The sequence below is a fragment of the Biomphalaria glabrata genome, chromosome 7 (assembly GCF_947242115.1).
Source record: "Biomphalaria glabrata chromosome 7, xgBioGlab47.1, whole genome shotgun sequence".
NCBI classification, from domain to species: domain Eukaryota; kingdom Metazoa; phylum Mollusca; class Gastropoda; family Planorbidae; genus Biomphalaria; species Biomphalaria glabrata.
The window spans coordinates 18833334-18853708 of NC_074717.1; the positions used below are offsets into that span (position 1 = coordinate 18833334).

At 36.1% G+C, this 20375-nt stretch overlaps 1 protein-coding gene across 3 annotated transcripts in view; it reads right to left on the reverse strand.

The window, feature by feature from the left end:
• The window catches only part of LOC106052955 (protein-glutamine gamma-glutamyltransferase K-like), an 83488-nt gene that overhangs the window by 40332 nt on the left and 22781 nt on the right, over positions 1 to 20375 (reverse strand). The window contains exon 1 of one of the 3 annotated variants that reach the window (XM_056035139.1): positions 8378 to 8657. The exons of the other annotated variants lie outside the window; for them this stretch is intronic. Coding sequence (XP_055891114.1) covers positions 8378 to 8418 — 41 coding nt within the window. The 5' untranslated portion in view covers positions 8419 to 8657. Of the gene's footprint in view, positions 1 to 8377; positions 8658 to 20375 lie in introns of those variants that run through there. 3 annotated transcript variants of the gene reach the window in all.

Consider the following 20375-nt stretch of genomic DNA (forward strand, 5'->3'; position numbering starts at 1 on the left):
TCTCTGGGCGCTGGTTGACCTTTAAGCTGGTAAATCTACATAACTGTTTTCCATGCATACTCATTAGAATTCTGAGTGCAGACTTACTGCGCCTCACTCCTGGTACAAGAATTGACTTGCATACCGGTCAGTTATTTACGTTACAAAGTTACGTTGAAACCATTTCAAACGATTTTAATATTCGTCTGTACGTGCAGATATTGCAATGGAAGCCAGTTCTTTCTCATAGAATCATTAGCTAACAAGTGACTGACTTTTAGGAGTTTTGTCAACTCTTGTTCTGATTCAAAGACTAAAGAATTTCGTAACTGAAAAGTATCGCCAAGAAAATGTAAAAATAATGTTACTAAATTGTCTATTTTATCTCAGACAGACAGACAGACAGACAGACAGACGGAGTGAGTTCCTATAAGCTTTGTAAACATCAAAATGTAAACAAAGACCAGATGTTAAAAATGTGTCCTGAACCAATCCCCCAATAACTGAATGACAGTTGCATGCATCTGGTTTGGTCCGTCATGACAGACTAACTGACACGTTTTCTCCTCTACTGAACTTCTTGTTAGAATTTCATCAGAATTTTTTTTTTAATTTATTAGTTTCAGAGAAAATAAAATGATAAATCAAACAATCTCTTGTTAACATTAATAAACTATGTCATCTGAAGGCAGTTACAGAAATTACAGAAGTGTTATTCGATGTATTCATTAAAAAAAAAAAAACTTTCTTGCGATATAATGTAAGGTGCGATCTCAGAAATAAGATAAACGAGGAATCATGTTGAATTTTAATTTCACATAAACTAGTTCTAAACACTAAAAGAGTTTCCTATCAAAACATTCACATAAACTAGTTCTAAACACTGAAAGAGTTTCCTATCAAAACATTCACATAAACTAGTTCTAAACACTGAAAGAGTTTCCTATCAAAACATTCACATAAACTAGTTCTAAACACTGAAAGAGTTTCCTATCAAAACATTCACATAAACTAGTTCTAAACACTGAAAGAGTTTCCTATCAAAACATTCACATAAACTAGTTCTAAACACTGAAAGAGTTTCCTATCAAAACATTCACATAAACTAGTTCTAAACACTGAAAGAGTTTCCAAAACATTCACATAAACTAGTTCTAAACACTGAAAGAGTTTCCTATCAAAACATTCACATAAACTAGTTTTAAACACTGAAAGAGTTTCCTATCAAAACATTCACATAAACTAGTTCTAAACACTGAAAGAGTTTCCTATCAAAATATTTGTATGTCACCAAGTCAAAATGGAAGTAAAAATGTTAAAAGCACTCAATTTTATTTTTTGCTTCTTTTGCGACTCTAATTTGTCAATTCGATTTGTTTTAAAAATTTCTCAATCATTACTCTCCCTTTCTTAAACTACTCAGCCTTCTCTTGACACGTAGCACTAATGAGTTCAAGACATACCACAAACACACACACACACACACACATACAAACTCTTTATAAACGTACATGATAAACACAAGCAATAAACACAAGCAATAAACACAAGCAATAAACTCACGCAATAAACACAAACAATAAACACACGCAATAAACACAAACAATAAACACAAGCAATAAACACAACCAACGCATACACTTTTTGACCAACACGGAATTATTCAAACAATTCAATTGAACACATTTAAACACATCTAAATCCGGTGAATATTAAACACAGAGTTTATCAAGAATAACTAAACACTTCAATAATCCGACAATAATTTAGAATCCAGAGACAAGAAGTCGAAACATTTCTTTTCAAAGTCTTGTTCACTATATTGTCTGGAGTCAGGACAAGTGGCTCCTGAATGCCAAACGCAGTTTGTAACGGTTCCAAAATAGTTCCACTAATGCAACACACCACTACACAGACGTACACCTAGAAACTACCCAGAAACAGCCAACAATCCACTACGACTGCTTGAGAGTTCAGCACAGCCAATGGCTTTCTTTTTTTTCTTGTCTTCAATTCTGTTTTAAAAATATCTTCTTTTAAAAAAAAGTGTATTGAGGTTATCTTTTCTACTTAGATATATTTTTTTTTACCTAGTCGCTCACGGTGAAAGATATATCTTTGCCTGACAGAGGCCCCGTGGCTGATGAGAGCGTCCAATGAAGTAACAGGTCTAATGATAGAGCCGTGATCTTGTTTAGACGTTACCTGTGTTCTATTTGTTTGTTGCTTCGGCAAATAGTGAGCGAAATCTCATTCCAATATAGGTCGTACACAGGGACAGTGCGTTTTGTCTTTCAGAACATTTCTCTGTAAGAAGCAGCACGAGATGTGTGTGTGTGTGTTGACAACCAACAACAACAACAGCAACCAACGTTTGCCTTAGCCCTTGCTGTCTAACTTACTTTCAAAAGTGTGGGTGTAAGGATTCAACTGGAATAATAATACTAGTTCATATTTGTTTGAGGGAGAAGCTCGGAATCTATTTGTTCTTTGGTATTTGCAGTATAACTCTAAAATCCTCTTATTAGCTTGCAAACTCTTCATATAATTACAGACACTGAGTGGACACGGATATAGAAAGTGGCTCAAACGAGTTTGTTAGAAATTTGACAATTTTTTTTATATATTCGGAAAAAAATACTTGCTAATTGGTAACACATTGAAAACTCTGGTTTGACCGTTATAACGTTTAATCATGTTTAAATTAAATTTGGCAATTTCCAACACGTTTTCTGCGGGTATTCCTGCACCCGACACAAATGTTTCTTTGTAAAGTGTTGAATCGTAAAGAAATAAACAGACATTCATGGCGCACAGTCTGATGTAGAAATCAGCTGGGATGTAATAGAAGAACTTGATGGTGTAAGGTCACCGGAAAACTCCTTGCAATATTGAGACACCAGCATTACACACCGGTTACGGCCATTGATTTGTTCCCCATGATTTTTATTGAATCACTTTTAATTATTATTGATTTGCTTTTCCTCCTCCCACCCAACAACAACAACAACAACAACAACAACAACAAATGAGTCCTATATATAATCTCTGACATTTCTTCAGCCCCAAATATCTGCCACATTTCAGTTTCCCATTCTACATTTATTGTGGTATTTCATTTCTTTACAATGTAGACAAATCACAATGCTATCAAGTATTGATCCTCAATTTCTCGAGGAAAAAAAAGAAATAGACGCTAGATCTTTTTTTGATGCTATTGGGATTTGTGTTTATTTATTTGAAGTGCGTCTTTAATAAAGCGTAGGCAAATTTAAAATAAGTTGACTCTTTAAAAAGACGGATTAATTGTGTGTGTTAATGGACCTCATTCACCAATCGTAAACAAACAACATTTAGCCACGTGGTTATCTATCTCTTCTACACAAATTACGTAATACACACAGGCTGTCATGTGACAGTTTTTTTTTCATTGTTTTTTCAATTTTATCGCGAATCCGTACGACATTTGCTGAGATTTCTTGATCAATCAGTCATGAATACCATATATAGTAGAATACAAGAAATGAATACAATGAGATACTATAGACTGCCATTGGCTTCATAGACGAGAAATTAAATTTAAAAAACTTTTTCTATGTTACTTTTTTGTGTGTAAATGACTTGACGTGACTAGACATAATCTATATAATTTAGAAAATTATAAACTTTCTTACAAGACTTATATCAACTCATTCTGTCTGTTTGTCTGTTAAAAAGTTTGAACTTACTTACTATGTTTTTTTTCTCCCATTTCCCATTCTTGGATCAAATTAAAACTTTCCACAACTACTCATTGAACCTGACATATATAAATCACGAACAAGAAATATAAACTATTACTAAATTAATTGCTGTTGATTTATTATTCTGTTTGATTTCAATATAAGGGGAATGTTATTTAATGAGAGATGTGGATATATATATATATATATATATATATATATATATATATATATATATATATATATATATATATATATATATATATATATGGATTTAGTCTCATTATTACGTATTGTTTTCGTACTAATTAATTAGTTTAGATTTATATAGCAGAAAGGGGGATAAATCTTGTGTAATTTTCAGATGGCAGTATTAACGGTTATTTTCCATAGATAAGCTTTGGTTTTAAAAATAATTCTTTTTTTCTATTGCTTGTTTTAAAAATGACAAGGACTCCCAGAAAATAAATTGCAAACCGAACCCAACCAACTAGCAATCAAACAGACATTATAATACTGAAGCAATATATCTGTAAATATATCTCTTCACGCGCTGTAGAGAAGGCTTATCTAATTCACAGGGTTAGAGTTAAGAACAGAGTAAGTATAAAGGATAGTGTTAAGCTCTGAGTTAAGGTTAAGGTAAGATTCACGTTTACAGTTAAAGTCAGAGCTAGAGATAAGGTCAGAGTCAGGGTGAGATTAAGGTCAGAATTAAGGTTAGCGCCAAGGTCAAGGTTACAGCTAAATTCCGAGTTAGAGATAAGGTCAGGGTTAAAGGTCAGAGGCGTACAACGCGCTCTATGTCAGATGTGTATTAGCGAAGCAACAAAAACCCAGACAGTCTTCCTCATTTCCCTTGAGGTAAGTCTATGTGTTTGTGCCAGGACAAGTACCTGTCTGTTAGAGGCTGCCAAGTTGTCTTCATACAGCCAAATTAGAGGAGACCACTTGACGATGAAAGACATGCCAGGTACATTAGCTTCGTTTGCTCACTGCAAGCTATCAACAGGAAAAAAAAGTTGACTGTGTACAATCTCAAGCGACCTTCACCTTGTGGCTACAATACCTGCACCAGAACGCTGATCTATTGCTGGTCAAGAAACAGAGACTCAAAAAGTCTGACTACCATCTTCTTTCATTTCAAGATGCATATCCGTGGCTTCAAACATGTCCACATTTTAGGATTAAGTCAGTCTTGACCTATGACTGTCTTGTTCTATCAAAAATGTCTTGTCCTATGACTGTCTTGTTCTATGAAACATATCTTGACCTATGACTGTCTTGTTCTATGAAACATATCTTGTCCTACGACTGTCTTGTTCTATGAAACATATCTTGTCCTATGACTGTCTTGTTCTATGAAACATATCTTGACCTATGACTGTCTTGTTCTATGAAACATATCTTGTCCTATGACTGTCTTGTTGTATGAAACATATCTTGTCCTATGACTGTCTTGTTCTATGAAACATGTCTTGTCCTACGACTGTCTTGTTCTATGAAACATATATATTGTCCTACGACTGTCTTGTTCTATGAAACATGTCTTGTTCTACGATTGTCTTGTTCTATGAAACATATCTTGTCCTATGACTGTCTTGTTCTATGAAACATATCTTGTCCTACGACTGTCTTGTTCTATGAAACATATCTTGTCCTATGACTGTCTTGTTCTATGAAACATATCTTGTCCTATGACTGTATTGTTCTATGAAACATATCTTGTCATATGACTGTCCTGTTCTATGAAACATGTCTTGTCCTATGACTGTCTTGTTCTATGAAACATATCTTGTCCTATGACTGTCTTGTTCTATGAAACATATCTTGTCCTACGACTGTCTTTTTCTATGAAACATATCTTGTCCTATGACTGTCTTGTTCTATGAAACATTTTTTGATTTTATGACCTGTCTTGTTCTATGAAACATATCTTGTCCTATGACTGTCTTGTTTTATGAAACATATCTTGTCCTATGACTGTCTTGTTCTATGAAACATATCTTGTCCCATGACTGTCTTGTTCTATGAAACATATCTTGTCCTACGATTGTCTTGTTCTATGAAACATATCTTGTCCTATGACTGTCTTGTTCTATGAAACATATCTTGTCCTACGACTGTCTTGTTCTATGAAACATATCTTGTCCTATGACTGTCTTGTTCTATGAAACATATCTTCTCCTATGACTGTCTTGTTCTATGAAACATGTCTTGTAATATGTCTTTAATAGATTTGGCTGACAGGTGTGTACATCACATCAGTGCTATTTTTTAAACATAAATAAAAGTATTTTGTAAATCATAAGTAGTTTGTATATGTATATACTATAGTAATAAAAAAAACACACTTTGTTTTCCAAATAACTAAACAGTATGCATAAATTTTAAATAAATATGCAAAAACAATAATCTTTATAAAATAGCCCTCCCAGTTTTTTATTGATAATACTAAATAGTTTTAAAAAATGGTGTAATTTTATGACAAAAAAAAGGCTTACATATATAATTTTAATGGTTTGCATTTAGAGGATTTAAAAATGACTGTTGCACAGAACTCAATGCTTTAAGTCTAAGAATCGTAAACTGTATTTTTATTGTGTCTTGCTTTCAGCTATTATAAAACGATCAAATTACAATGTACTGTGAAAGAAACATAATTTCTCAAACACATACAATGTACAATGCATTTTAAACTGTGAGAACTATCTACTCATGTAACGTCTAGTTAGGATAGATATATAGTTCAGTGAACAAGAACTCGCTTATATCATGATTTATATTACCTACTTTCGTTTACCAGAACTGGATTTAGGAAATTTACTCTGCTCTATCAATATACTGAAAATGATGGCAGCTAAAAGATAACCAGCTTATCTTATTATTAAGTTTACAATCATTGAGATATTAACCATAAATATATTTGTCTTCCTTCATTGTTTTGATCTATCTTATCTTCCATATCGCCAAAATCCTTCCAGTGTATTTTGAAGAATACGCCACAAGGGATTTCCGGTTCCTAAATAGACCTGAGTGTAAACAGGAGGAAACATTCAACACGATGACGTAGAAGGAGGATAGGTCGGGGGGGGGGGGACAAGTTTCTTGTTAGAGCTCTAGTTTATTGTCACGTTCTGTTTCTCACACACATACATCTGTAAGCCTAAGCTGATATCATTCTTGTTTTTTTTTTATTACAAAGTTTATATCAACTCTGTTTAGTCTGTCTGTATGGTACAAAAGTTTGTACACGTTATTTCTTCTCCACCCCCCCCCCACCGAAAACAAATACTGCATGAATTTTAGTTGTTTTTTTTTTTTACAAATCTTAAAAAAGACTAGATCTAATGCAAATAAATAAACTTCTTTTTTGTCAATAACTCTTTGATGCGTGTTGGGTGTGCACCAAAGTCAAGTGTTACATTGTACATTTGGCAGAAAGGATTTGACCTCTTTGTAATTGCTGACCTAGAAATTGTGTAGTTAGTAGGCCTTTAGTTCCATGGTTAGCCTCATATAGATTTATATAACTGTTAGATCTATAACTGAGGAAATTCATTACACTTTTTTGTTTTGATCTTTTTAAACTATGGCCTCAGAGTTTGTAGTCGGTTCATTTTGATACAACTAGAGTCTTTTTTTTTTAGAGAGAGACAAAGAGAGAGAGAGAGACAGAGAGAGACAGAGGGAGAGACAGAGAGAGCAAGTAATGGTACTTTGTGTCACTGTCAAACAAACAACTAAATTCTTGTAACATTGAAAATCTAGATTCTAGATCTATCGTCATTTCTCTACACTCAAACGGGTCAAATAAATGATGACAATAAAACCAAATTGATCTTACTTTTTATTTAGAGAACAAAATACCAAGAGACATGTAGAAATAGGAACGGGAATGTGTACAAAGGACTTTGTGTTTTGGCGGGGGAGAAGTAAAAGTGTTACTGAAATCAACGAGCCAACAAATGAGAGCGTGTAGGGGGCCTATGTGTCGAGGGCGCATTATGGAAGCGGGTCTTTTCAAGTCTATGTGGGAGAAATGCGCAGGTAAAAAAAAACAAAAAAATAAATAAATAATAATACTAAATGGGGATTACAGAGAGCGAGAAAGAGAGCGGGCTGTGAAGTTTCATTGTAACAGAGACACTAAATCAAGGGATACAATTCTATGTTAGTTGGAGTGTTCAAATGCGGCCTGTTTATTAGAATAAAAAATAGAAGGGAGTGTTTCGGTCATAAAAACAAATAAAACCTAGGAACAAATCAACGGGCGCAGCCGGTGTGTACTGCTAGTTATACATATTTGGAAATATTAATTAATAGTACCCCTATTAAAATAAACAACAAAGAAAAAAACGATAATTAGAAAGATGCGTGAATATTTCTGATCATTAATTTTTTTTATTCGTCACTGTAGTAAAAAAAAAAAAAGAACTTTAAGAAGACGTCATTAGTGTCATCTGGGTTAATAAAAGATGTGCACATTATAGAACTGGATGCACAACAATGAAAATAATCCAGCAAGAACGTACAAAAAAAAAAGTAAAAAGAAATGAGCGTAAAGGGCCCGTTAGCCTGGGCCCCGTTGACCAGGCCTCTCTAAATGTATTTGCTAAAGATTTGTATACAGAGCCTGTGTTAGAGCCTTTAAGTGTGACCCTAGTTGAACTTACTTGTTAGAGATGTTTTGATCCTTAGTTTTGTCCCTGTCCATTAGAAATGTCGGATAGATCCAGCTCCACACACAGATATAGGATAAGTACCGTCACACTTACACATAGGCCTCACACTTCCACTTCTATAAACAGTGAGATCTATGCACTAATGTGACATAGTTACTACGAGCTTGTATTAATCCTTACCAACAAGTCAATCTCGGGAGAGAGAGAGACAGAAGGAAAAGAAAACATTTCAACCAAGTTTTAGGTTCAGTTTGTTTTGAAGCCTGGGCTCGAGTGCATGTTTTTGTATGTGTGTGTGTGTGTTTATGGGTATGGGGAAAATGTGAGTGCGTTGACGTGAGTGTGGGCGTAAGTAGACCATGAGTCAAATGATTCAAACAGCTCCGAGACCTTATCGCTGTGGTTCACTTTGGGTGGAGTCGACTACTGTGCAATGAGCGCTCAGTAAACTCTTGTCTTAAACCGATGAGTCCTTTCAAAATGTCACATCTGTGCCTGTGTGTGCGGTGGAAGCAGGGACATTGAGTAAGTAGAACTATGGGCCCTTTGGTAGTCTATAGAATCAGTCATCAATAGCTTGCTGGTTGAGGTTCTTATCAGGTAGCCTTCTTAGAGACGACACTGTGTGTGTGTGTGTGTGTCAACAGTATATGATTGATTGCTCTTAGATTACTCAGTAAATGTCCAGTAACTTTTTTTAAATATAGATCTACATTTAATTTTCAGTGTTTGATACCGAACGGTCAAAATCAATAATAAGCCTTTAAAAATAAAATAAAATAATAATAATAAAAAGAAACCAATGAGGCAAAGTTTCTCATAACATTGGATTCTATTAAATGTTTCATAGAGATAGCGTCCTGATATTCAGAACTTAACTCCGTTGTCAGAAGTCAGCAGGAACCTGGCACACTGGTTTTCATTTCCTTTAAGTTCACTTGATGAGTCAACAAGACACACATGTTTTGAAGAAGAAAACACAAATAAACAACACAGGAAAGAGAGAAGTGAAAGAAGAGAGAGAGAGAGAGAGAGAGAAAGAGAGAGAGAGAGAGAGAGAGAACAGTAGAGAAAGAGAACAAAAAAAAGACAAAAAAAAATGACACTTAGACGAGTGAGAGGGGCTGAGCGGTAAAGCGCTTGGCTTCCGAACCGGTTGTCCTTGGTTCGAATTCTGGTGAAGACGGGGATTTTTAGTTTCGGGAATTTCGGACGCCTCTGGTCATTAGTGATACGAACGTTTAAAGTAATTCTGGTCATTATTGAGCCAGAGGTTTAAATTAAAGAAACATTTTGGAAGTAGACCATTAGAACGAGAACTCAACATTGCTTATACTAAACGTTTAATTTCACTAATGTGAGACAGAACCTGAACTCCACAGTTTTAGTAGTGAAATTTACTGCTGAAATAAACTCTGATGTTAAAACAAGATTTAAAAAAAAAATCTTTTATATAACCGTCTTTCATGCTTACAGCATGCTTAGTTAGGGTCGGGGGGGGGGGGGGAGAGTATTTGCTGTGAAAGGGTTTCCGTGCTGCCTCGAACTCAACCCCTCTTGTTAGGTAGCCAAGTGGTTTTGACCTGACAAGTCACCCATCCCGCCAATGAAATGAAACGTTTCTTAACAATCAGCAGAAGTCAGTCTGTCCGGGTGAGTTCAGTGACGTACTCATGACTCAGTGCATCTTCATTATGTACTGGGTTCGAAACGAATTATTTCAAGTATGCAAGTTGTGCCAGGTAGAGAGCAAGAGTTCAAAGCGACCTGGAGCCTAAACATTTTGTTCATTCTATCTTGATGACAACACAGACCTGCCAAAGGATCACTTTATTTGTTGAGAACTTTTTACTGAATCTCTAATAGACTCAAGTTATCTGCTCAGCAGTTGAGAGAAAGATTCAAATGGACTAATAGAGGACAAAACTTCAAAATAGTCATCAGTGTCCAAGAAACAACTTTCTGAAACTAACTATTGGTATGACTAATAGTGACTATATCTATGAGCACATAAATAAATACAAGTTGAAATTACTTTATGTTGTAGAACAGGTTTTGTACTTTTGACTTAATGTAAATTAGTTTTATAGAAAATTCTCTCTCCTCTTTTACTGTCGTACTTATGATTAAAGTTATTTTTTAATCCAAAGTCCTATGAGGAGTTGTTTCACTTGGACAAGTTTATAATTTAAGAAAAATTGTAAACATTTTATCATCAAATAAAAAACAAAAGTCATTGGTTAACATTGTTGTCTGTTGTATGAATGACTTAGATCAACCCGTAAGACACTCAAATAGATTAATCTTGTAACATTATAGTAATATATGTACATTTGCACACTAGCGCGTCAGTGCAACACCGCTTGTGTTTACGTAATAAATGGAGTTCCTAATATGTCTTCCCTCTTAAACACTAGTTTGTTATTTGTGTAATACAAATAGTCTACAAATCTGTTCATCCATTCCTTTAATCTTCGAGTAAAAACAAAACAAAACACTTGTCCTTCATCAGGCACTCATGTTAAAAAGGAGAAAACCTCCTCAAGATAAACAAATAAGACAAGGGAAATAAACCAGTAAAATTTTCATTGCATGATATTGAAGTCGAGTTGTTTCCCCAGCCCCCAAATGCAATGATAACTTTAAATGGGTATAGATTGCTTTGAAAGTTCTACGCGTGATTAATTAACAATAATTCGAAATGTGTACCACAATTCAATCAAATGTCATTTGTTATTATTAATTAATATTAATATGTTAAGACAATTAGGTTTTAGGCGAGGCTTTTCCAGTGAGGCGGGTCAAGATTCTGAGCCCTCGATGGTCAGTTGGACACACATCGAGTACGTAAATGTATTCTACGAGCTCTAACATTTTGTTGCCTGTTGGTCAGCTAGAAACTAGTTGTCCACTAGATCCACTGTGAACACAATATACAAAACATAAAGTATAATGTTAAGGCCATTTGTTTTTAACGGATCGACCAGCCCTATGGCCGGGTTATTGGACGCTCAGAATAGCTTCACCTTGTCAAGTCAGTCGTTCGTTGTTAATGCTTCATTGCTTGAGTCAACATTTAATCAGGGGAATAAGGGAGAAGTAGTGGACATGAGAACTGGTGGACTACATGAAAAGTAGTGGACTAGTAGCTACAAATGAGTGTATTTTAAAGAGTGACAATGTGTCAGGAAAAGACTTGTAAACTAGACAAATATAAAAAGTACTTTTAAAAAAAGGCAACACCTATTAGGCAATACCTAAGGGGGAGAACACCGCGTTACAACCACAACTCTCAAAAATGGAGATTTCCCTTCTTTGATATTAAACAAAATAATTGATTACCAATAATTAATTGACTAATTAGTTTGTTTTTTTTAATTAATTCATGTATTGTCTAAGCCAATAAATAAAGGTGCGAAGTTTCGACTTAATCCGAATATGAGTGTTTGAGAAATAACGTGTTCAGACAGACAGAGTTGATAGAAGCTTTCTGTTTTGAGCTGTTGTCTCCGGCTCCTATTGATAGGTAAAGTAGCTTGAATACTAGATCTATATAAAATAGCACAATTTCGTTTTAGTTTAAAATAGTTAACGAAAAGTCCGTTTTATTATTGTAAAACAACAATATGGCTTCGCTTTTAGAGTTAGAGAAACAGTCGTTGTATCTATTGTAACCAGGTTATGGCGGTTTAGTTTTTACACTCTATAGGTGACAGACGGACATCCAACAACACAAAAGCAAGAGTTGCTTTTCAACTTTTAAAGACTGAAATGGAAAATGTTACTCTTTAAATGTTAGATCTATTTAACCATTCCCCCCCCCCCCCAAATTCTTAATATATAATAGAGGAAAAAATGAAATAGGACAACAGGTACATCTAAACCCAATACAATTGTCAAATAGTAATGGAGTTACTGCCCCCAACCGTCAACGTACAGTGTACACGCAGCACTAAAAACTCAATAACGTGTGTCTCCAAATACCCAGATCTAGTAGGGCAATACACTGCACTGACTAGCACGTATGAAGTTGTTAAACGTTAAGACCACTTCAACCTAGCCTCCACTCACTAATGAGATCATAGACTAGATGGAGCAGCGCTGGAAGCTGTTAGTAGGTGGAGACGTCTGCTTTGATTAACATTGGCGTGTAGTTAGTTCCAGCTGATTGCGCTGGCCAGGTGAAGCCGTGCATGACTACACGTAGCTGACACATCTCCTGGAATCAAGCCATCTTGTACTCAAAGTAAGTGTCTGGTTCAGAACGTCAGGTCACCTTTATCCACTTGCCAGGGAGGAAAAATAAAACCCCAGCTTATTGATCTTTGGTCACTGTAGATACTGAGACGGAGTGAGAGAGAAAGAGAGGGGGAGAAAGAGAGAGGGAGAAAGAGAGACAGAGATAGAGATGGAAGGAGAAAGAGAGAGGAAGAAAGAGAGAGGGAGAAAGAGGGAGGGAGAAAGAGAGAGGGAGAAAGAGAGATAGAGAGGGTGGGAGAAAGACAGAGGGAGAAAGAGAGACAGAGATGGAGGGAGAAAGAGAGAGGGAGAAAGAGAGATAGAGAGGGTGGGAGAAAGAGAGAGGGAGAAAGAGAGACAGAGATAGAGATGGAGGGAGAAAGAAAGAGGGAGAAAGAGAGATAGAGAGGGTTGGAGAAAGAGAGAGGGAGAAAGAGAGACAGAGATAGAGATGGAGGGAGAAAGAGAGAGGAAGAAAGAGAAAGGGAGAAAGAGGGAGGGAGAAAGAGAGAGAGAGAGAGAAAGAGAGACAGAGATAGAGAGGGAGGGAGAAAGAGAGAGGGAGAAAGAGAGAGGGAGAAAGAGAGACAGAGATAGAGATGGAGGGAGAAAGAGAGAGGAAGAAAGAGAGAGGGAGAAAGAGGGAGGGAGAAAGAGAGACAGAGATAGAGAGGGAGGGAGAAAGAGAGAGGGAGAAAGAGAGACAGAGAGAAGTCGTACTGTCAGCGTTGTAAATTTAAAGTTAAAAATAAAAAGCTCATTTAACGATGCAATACTTACTAATTGTATTAATATTTTTGGTTTAGTATCTGTTATAAACAAAGTGCTGCTCAAAAGTTATTTGGAGTCTCTGAAAGTATTATGAGATCCAATAGACTGGGACAACTTAGACTAAACTCAATGTGAACCTCGTCTACAACGTGCACAGCTTTCTATTGTCATGATAACTAGAGGTACACACGTGAAGAGAAACTAATGACTTGGATTTGTCTTATATAACACAAAAACACGACAACTGGGCAGTGGTCAAGTGAAGCTGAGTGTAAGGCCTTTCGCCTAAACTAGAACTTTGACGATCCTTTCGTCCTAAAGTCTATGCACCCAGCAATCTATGTATCCTAACTGTTGAACTTGCTGGCATTCTAATTAATGTCTCAAGTCTTTAATTGTCTAACCTTAAATTTGTTTCCATTCATTCACCAATTAAGACATTGTCTTCGAGTTTGAGTTTAAGGAAGAGTACGATACTTCCCATGACAACGCAGACACACTAAAGCATATTTTGTCTCATGACAGTCCCATGACCTTTACAAAGAGTTCTCCAGCTGTCTCTTTCAGAATCCATTTCCTGCCAGCTGTTTTCCTCTAGGCCAGTGAGGGCAATCTGACGGATTATTTATAGCACTTACAGTGGGCACATAGGTTGAGATGGCTTAAAATTATCCCCCATTAAAACAATGTCGGTTAATTTTCACCTGCGTCTGTTCAGAGAGTCACAAGTCGTGTGTTTCTGTGTCTTCTGGTCTTGTATTTGGTTGAAGAGCTCTAGTGCCACACTAGCAGTAAGAACGTAGTTTCCTTGTCTGTTTGTTTATCTTGCTATGACTTGACTTATCGTCCCGGATATAATTAGTTCAAATCTTAAACGTATTTAGGGAAACAAAAAATCTCTTTGTATTAGTCTTTGTACAGAAACGCTAAATATTATATTGTGATCAATGTTGATTACCTCCTGTCAATAACAAACTCAATGATACAAATCTTTCTTCATGTCATGTGATAACTTGATCATGTTAATATGAAACAAATCAAACAAAACCTAAATGCAAAGGGTTGGGCTGAAGGTCAGAGACTAAGTTAGACGCATGCTATTGGAAACATTTTATAGGTAGTGGGATGTTTATAACCATTACAACTTCCGGCAATTTTGACGACTAGCCACCTAAGGGAAGTAATACTCTAACGCTAAACTTTCGCTGACATGCGACTTAACCCAGACCCTACTGAGAAATCAGGAGCCAGAGAGCCTGTGACGCTAATGAGTATAATATAAGTATAATCATTTACTGTAAGGGCTTCCGTTCCTCTGGACTCAACAACTCGAGTCATAGACGTTTAAAAAAAATCTAAAACCTTTTGCATAAATATGTTAAAAATATGGTGTATGGTCATGTCCTCTTCTAAAGAGCCCCCTGTGTTTGTTACTATTCATAGTGACTAGTGTTAAAGTTGTATGTATTTTTATGAACAAACTACTTGTATGAGGGATTTAAACATTGAGATTTTTCGCTTTCAGAAAAAAAAAAAAAAAGTAGCCGTTGCCTCAGAACTTGGAATGGTCTAAAATATAATGGTGTCAGAGTTTCAGTATCTTTTCTAGTTTACGAGATCTAAACGGGGCGGACGGACGGACAGACTAAAAGATGTTCAATAAAGGATGTTCACTAAAGGATGTTCACTAAAGGATGTTCACGAAATGATGTTCACTACAGGATGTTCACTAAGTGATGGAGAGCCAGTAAAGAAACGAGAAAGCTTTTAGAAGAATAGACACATTGAAAAAACTGGAACAAGAGGAAAGCCAGCGCCAAGACGTAATTAAATTTCCGAGTTATCCTCCATTACCTAATTGTTTTGTAACCCATACCTGCTGGGGCCCACGTGACGGAAGTTACGCGATCAACAGTTCAATCTATAATTCGGGTTTCAAAACAAGGCTTAACCATAGACCTATAAATATAAAGCCTGGACAGGGTTATCTAATTAATCGCAATTTTTTTTTTTAGTTTTGAGACGCTCTAATGTTACCTGAATCATTGAGGTTTTACGAATCTCGAATGTAATGGGCAATGATTGGCTCTGCATCAACTTAAAACTACTAAATAGGTTGAAATACAAGGTTAGCCTGACACAAGGTTAATGTCTTCTTTTTCTGTGTGTAAACATTACAAATGAAAAAAAAAGAGTTTCTAGTGGTCAAGGAACATTTTGTGAATATTGTTTCTAGCAGTTAAAAATATCGTGTAGTAGAAATCTACTTTAATTAAAACATTCTTTGGTGTAGGTAAACATTAAGACACTCTTAATTAGGATAAAGTCCAGTGGAAACATTGTTAAGTTAACATATACCTGATGACATTTTTTTAAATATACATTTTAAGACAGTACTTTGGGTATTGTTATAAAAGAACTCTACTCAAATTACAAAATACTTGGCTTATTTAATCAGATCACAATATCAACACATAACGGACATAACCTTCTGACACGTTGGACATACGTAAGAAATAAACAGTTCAGTTACTCTACATCAATAATATATATATATATATATATATACACACACATACATAGCGTACTATAATTTTGTGTACAGACATTGCTTATGTCACGAATGGATGCATGACCTCGTGCACATGACCTCATGCTACATCTTTCAAGAAAGGGTTAGGTCAAAAGAAGTTCACAGGAGTAAATATGTGTTAATTATAATTCACCAATCAGAGAAAGAGTGATAGAATGGAAGGTGATAGATAAGTGAAGTAGGCTATTTGGGACAGAAGTTTCTAGAATTCTAGATTTCGATAGGTATACATTGGGGGAAAGGGAGTTAGTTGGGGTCCTTTGAGCTTCTGAAGTCATTGAGTTGTAGCAGGTCCATAAGTTGTAGCAGGTCCATAAATTGTAGCAGGTCCATAAGTTGTAGCAAGTCCATAAGTTGTAGCAGGTCCATAAGTTGTAGCAGGTCCATAGGTTGTAGCAGGTCCATAAGTTGTAGCAGGTCCATAAGTTGTAGCAGGTCCATAAGTTGTAGCAGGTCCATAAGTTGTAGCAGGTCCATAAGTTGTAGCAGGTCCATAAGTTGTAGCAGGTCCATAAGTTGTAGCAGGTCCATAAGTTGTAGCAGGTCCATAAGTTGTAGCAGGTCCATAAGTTGTAGCAGGTCCATAAGTTGTAGCAGGTCCATAAGTTGTAGCAGGTCCATAAGTTGTAGCAGGTCCATAAGTTGTTCTAAGACTTTCCGTTCTTTATATATTTCAAGTGAACTAGGAGTGAAAGTGAACTAGGAGTGAAAGTGAACTAGGAGTGAAAGTGAACTAGGAGTGAAAGTGAACTAGGAGTGAAAGTGAACTAGGAGTGAAAGTGAACTAGGAGTGAAAGTGAACTAGGAGTGAAAGTGAACTAGGAGTGAAAGTGAACTAGGAGTGAAAGTGAACTAGGAGTGAAAGTGAACTAGGAGTGAAAGTGAACTAGGAGTGAAAGTGAACTAGGAGTGAAAGTGAACTAGGAGTGAAAGTGAAGTAGAAGTGAAAAATATAGTAAAGCTCAGTCGTTCAATCGTATCAGTATATATATGTAAGTGATGTTATGTTGTTAAGTTATAACTTCATCATTTGTTTAGACTATCTGTCAAGTAGTGGCGTAGACTATCTGTCAAGTAGTGGCGTAGACTATCTGTCAAGTAGTGGCGTAGACTATCTGTCAAGTAGTGGCATAGACTATCTGTCAAGTAGTGGCGTAGAATAGTAGTGGCGTAGACTATCTGTCAAGTAGTGGCGTAGACTATCTGTCAAGTAGTGGCATAGACTATCTGTCAAGTAGTGGCGTAGACTATCTGTCAAGTAGTGGCGTAGACTATCTGTCAAGTAGTGGCGTAGACTATCTGTCAAGTAGTGGCGTAGACTATCTGTCAAGTAGTGGCGTAGACTATCTGTCAAGTAGTGGCGTAGACTATCTGTCAAGTAGTGGCGTAGACTATCTGTCAAGTAGTGGCGTAGACTATCTGTCAAGTAGTGGCGTAGACTATCTGTCAAGTAGTGGCGTAGACTATCTGTCAAGTAGTGGCGTAGACTATCTGTCAAGTAGTGGCGTAGACTATCTGTCAAGTAGTGGCGTAGACTATCTGTCAAGTAGTGGCGTAGACTATCTGTCAAGTAGTGCTCTAGAAGGAATTAGTTTAATTCATCGTTGGAAGGAGCTCATTACAAGATAGAACAAAGAACTCTAGAAGTTTGTTCTGTAGCAGTTGTGACTCGTTTCTCCCCAGCAAGTGATTCGGTCCCTGCTCTTATACATAGACACAAACAAAGGAAAGATAAGCAATGGAGTGAAACACAGCGCAGAGAAGTAGCACAACTATTGGCTTGGCACAAAAAAAAAACAACAGAAATCATACCAGCTTCTGTACACATTTAAATTAATGTAAATCAATAAATAAGAACTTCTGCTTGGCTCAGCGGCTCTTGACCTTGACCTTCTGTGAACTATGTCTTAAATCGTTTTCTCTCATAGCCAGATCTTATCCTCTCTTAATCTCGTCTGCTTGCTCCAACCCGAATGTATCCTCTCCAAAAGTCGACAATGGCTACCTATGTTCTCAGATCGAGGCTGAGTAGGAAGTAACTCTCAAATGCAAAAAAAAAAAAAAAAAAAAACCTCTAAGGGTTGAAGAGGGGGAGTGGTCATGAGAAGGTCACGTGAAGGTTAATTTCATATTTGAGCAACGTTCAGCAAACGTGACGATACAGTCAGCTACATGTATTCTAGAACGTGACGATACAGTCAGCTACATGTATTCTAGAACGTGACGATACAGTCAGCTACATGTATTCTAGAACGTGAAGATACAGTCAGCTACATGTATTCTAGAACGTGACGATACAGTCAGCTACATGTATTCTAGAACGTGACGATACAGTCAGCTACATGTATTCTAGACAGTACAAGAATTGCGTGTTTTGTTTGTTGCTTTTGACTTCTTATGATTAAATTGTACAGACTTGAATATGAATAGATTGTGAAGACATACTTGCTAAGGTTGAAACAAAATGGCAATGTACACATAACTCTTCTGTTCTAAAGAGAAAACACAAAGATTGCGCAATGAGATAACAGGTGGAAGGAAGCGATTGTTCCCCTTCTATTGGTACATTGCTGTACACTAATAGCTCGTACAAGACTAGGCCCTCAGTCACGCGGAAGTAACAAGGCACAAACGGAACCAGACATTATTTGAGTAAGTAAAATATTTCTTGATAGACACATGCCACCGGCCCACATACACATGCAAAGACTATAACCACTTTTATACATTTTTTCTCTCCATCTCTCTCCCACACACTCTGTCTGTCCCACTCTCTTTGTCTCTCTCTGTCTGTGTCTGGTTCTTTGTGTCTCTTCGTATTTCTCTCTGTCTCTACTGTCTGTGCCTATCACTGTCTGATTTCTGTCTCTTTCTGTGTCTCTGCCTCTCTGTGTCTGTCTCTGTCTGTCTCCCTGTCTAGTATATACTTGGTAGCTGTAAAAAATGTGAATTATTGTAAATTAATTCTAGTATTTTTTGTCATCACAGACAATAACGACACTTGGTCACTAGTATGTGGCATTGTGGCTACTAACTTAAACAGACATTTGAATGTTCTAATACAATAAATAGTACGCACGTGATGACAATATATATTAATACTAAAATAATGGAGTAAATTAGGCGACAGTTACTGTATATATATATATTAGGGGTGCACCGGATAGTACTTTTTGATATCCGGCCGGGGCCGGATATGACCGGATAGTAAAATTTGATATTCGGCCGGAGCCGGAGCCGGATACGTAAGTGTCTTGTTAATAGCTTGTGTTGCTGAACATTTTACGAAACTGTTAAAACACATACCTATATTGCTGGTTTTATTTTTTTTCCTTTGATATACCTTATTGTTTAAACTCTGTTACTGATTGATTTATTCAAACTTAACAGTATTTCTAATAATCTGTATAGCATGAGTGTATCTGTGTGTATGTACGATGCCACCAACTGTAAAGGATGTGTGTAGGAAGGTCAATGTAAATAATGTTAGTATATATTTAACTAGTTACTAATGTAAATCTCATAAGTAAAGTGCAATCTGCCTTGTATAGTGGTCGGATGTATGTGTTCATGCATTTTAGAGCAACAACCTGGTCAGATATACCTAGTGAGCCTACACATGTAGTCCTAATGTAGTGTGTATAGTTGTTTGTTTTAACCATCAAGCATTGTTTTTTCCTTGAGCATACGCACGCAATAGAGTTAGGTGTCAGTCAAAAAAGATAACACATTGGCATGGTCAGTCAAGCATATAGATAAATTATACCCGTCCACTAGTTAGAGGTCAAGGGTTTTTTTTTTTACACTCCAGCATATTGTTTCTTTGTTTGCTAGATCTAACTGCGGTACTATTATTCAATTTATTTTATGCGATTTTAAAATTTACTGTAAGGTTTTCCGTTATTTATTAAGTCAAAAAAATTAAACAATGAAATTAGCTTTCTTTGTAAAGATTTTAATACAAGGCAAAAATACACACACGCAAACATGCACATCTTTGTTTTATTTTATTGTGCAAAGAACGTACGTAAGAAACATTAAATGCAAAGAACGTATGTTAGAAACATCTTAATACTTATTAATTATTTTATTCGTGGTTTCAGTAACTGTTACAAAAGGGAACGATAGTAAGCCTATGGATGTCAGGTGTGTAAAAGTCGTCCTGGACTGATATACAGTGGCTAAGTACGCATCTTAAGTAAAAAAAAAATAGTAATAAGAAGGAGTTAATTGACTGTCACAAATTATTAAGAATATTGTTATCAAATCAAGACACTTAACTGCAGGAGTAATATTCAAGTTAACACGTTAGAAAAATTATTTCACCGTAATATTTATTGACAGTGTAATATCCTTTGTTAGCACGTTGTGTTTTTTCATTCTGGC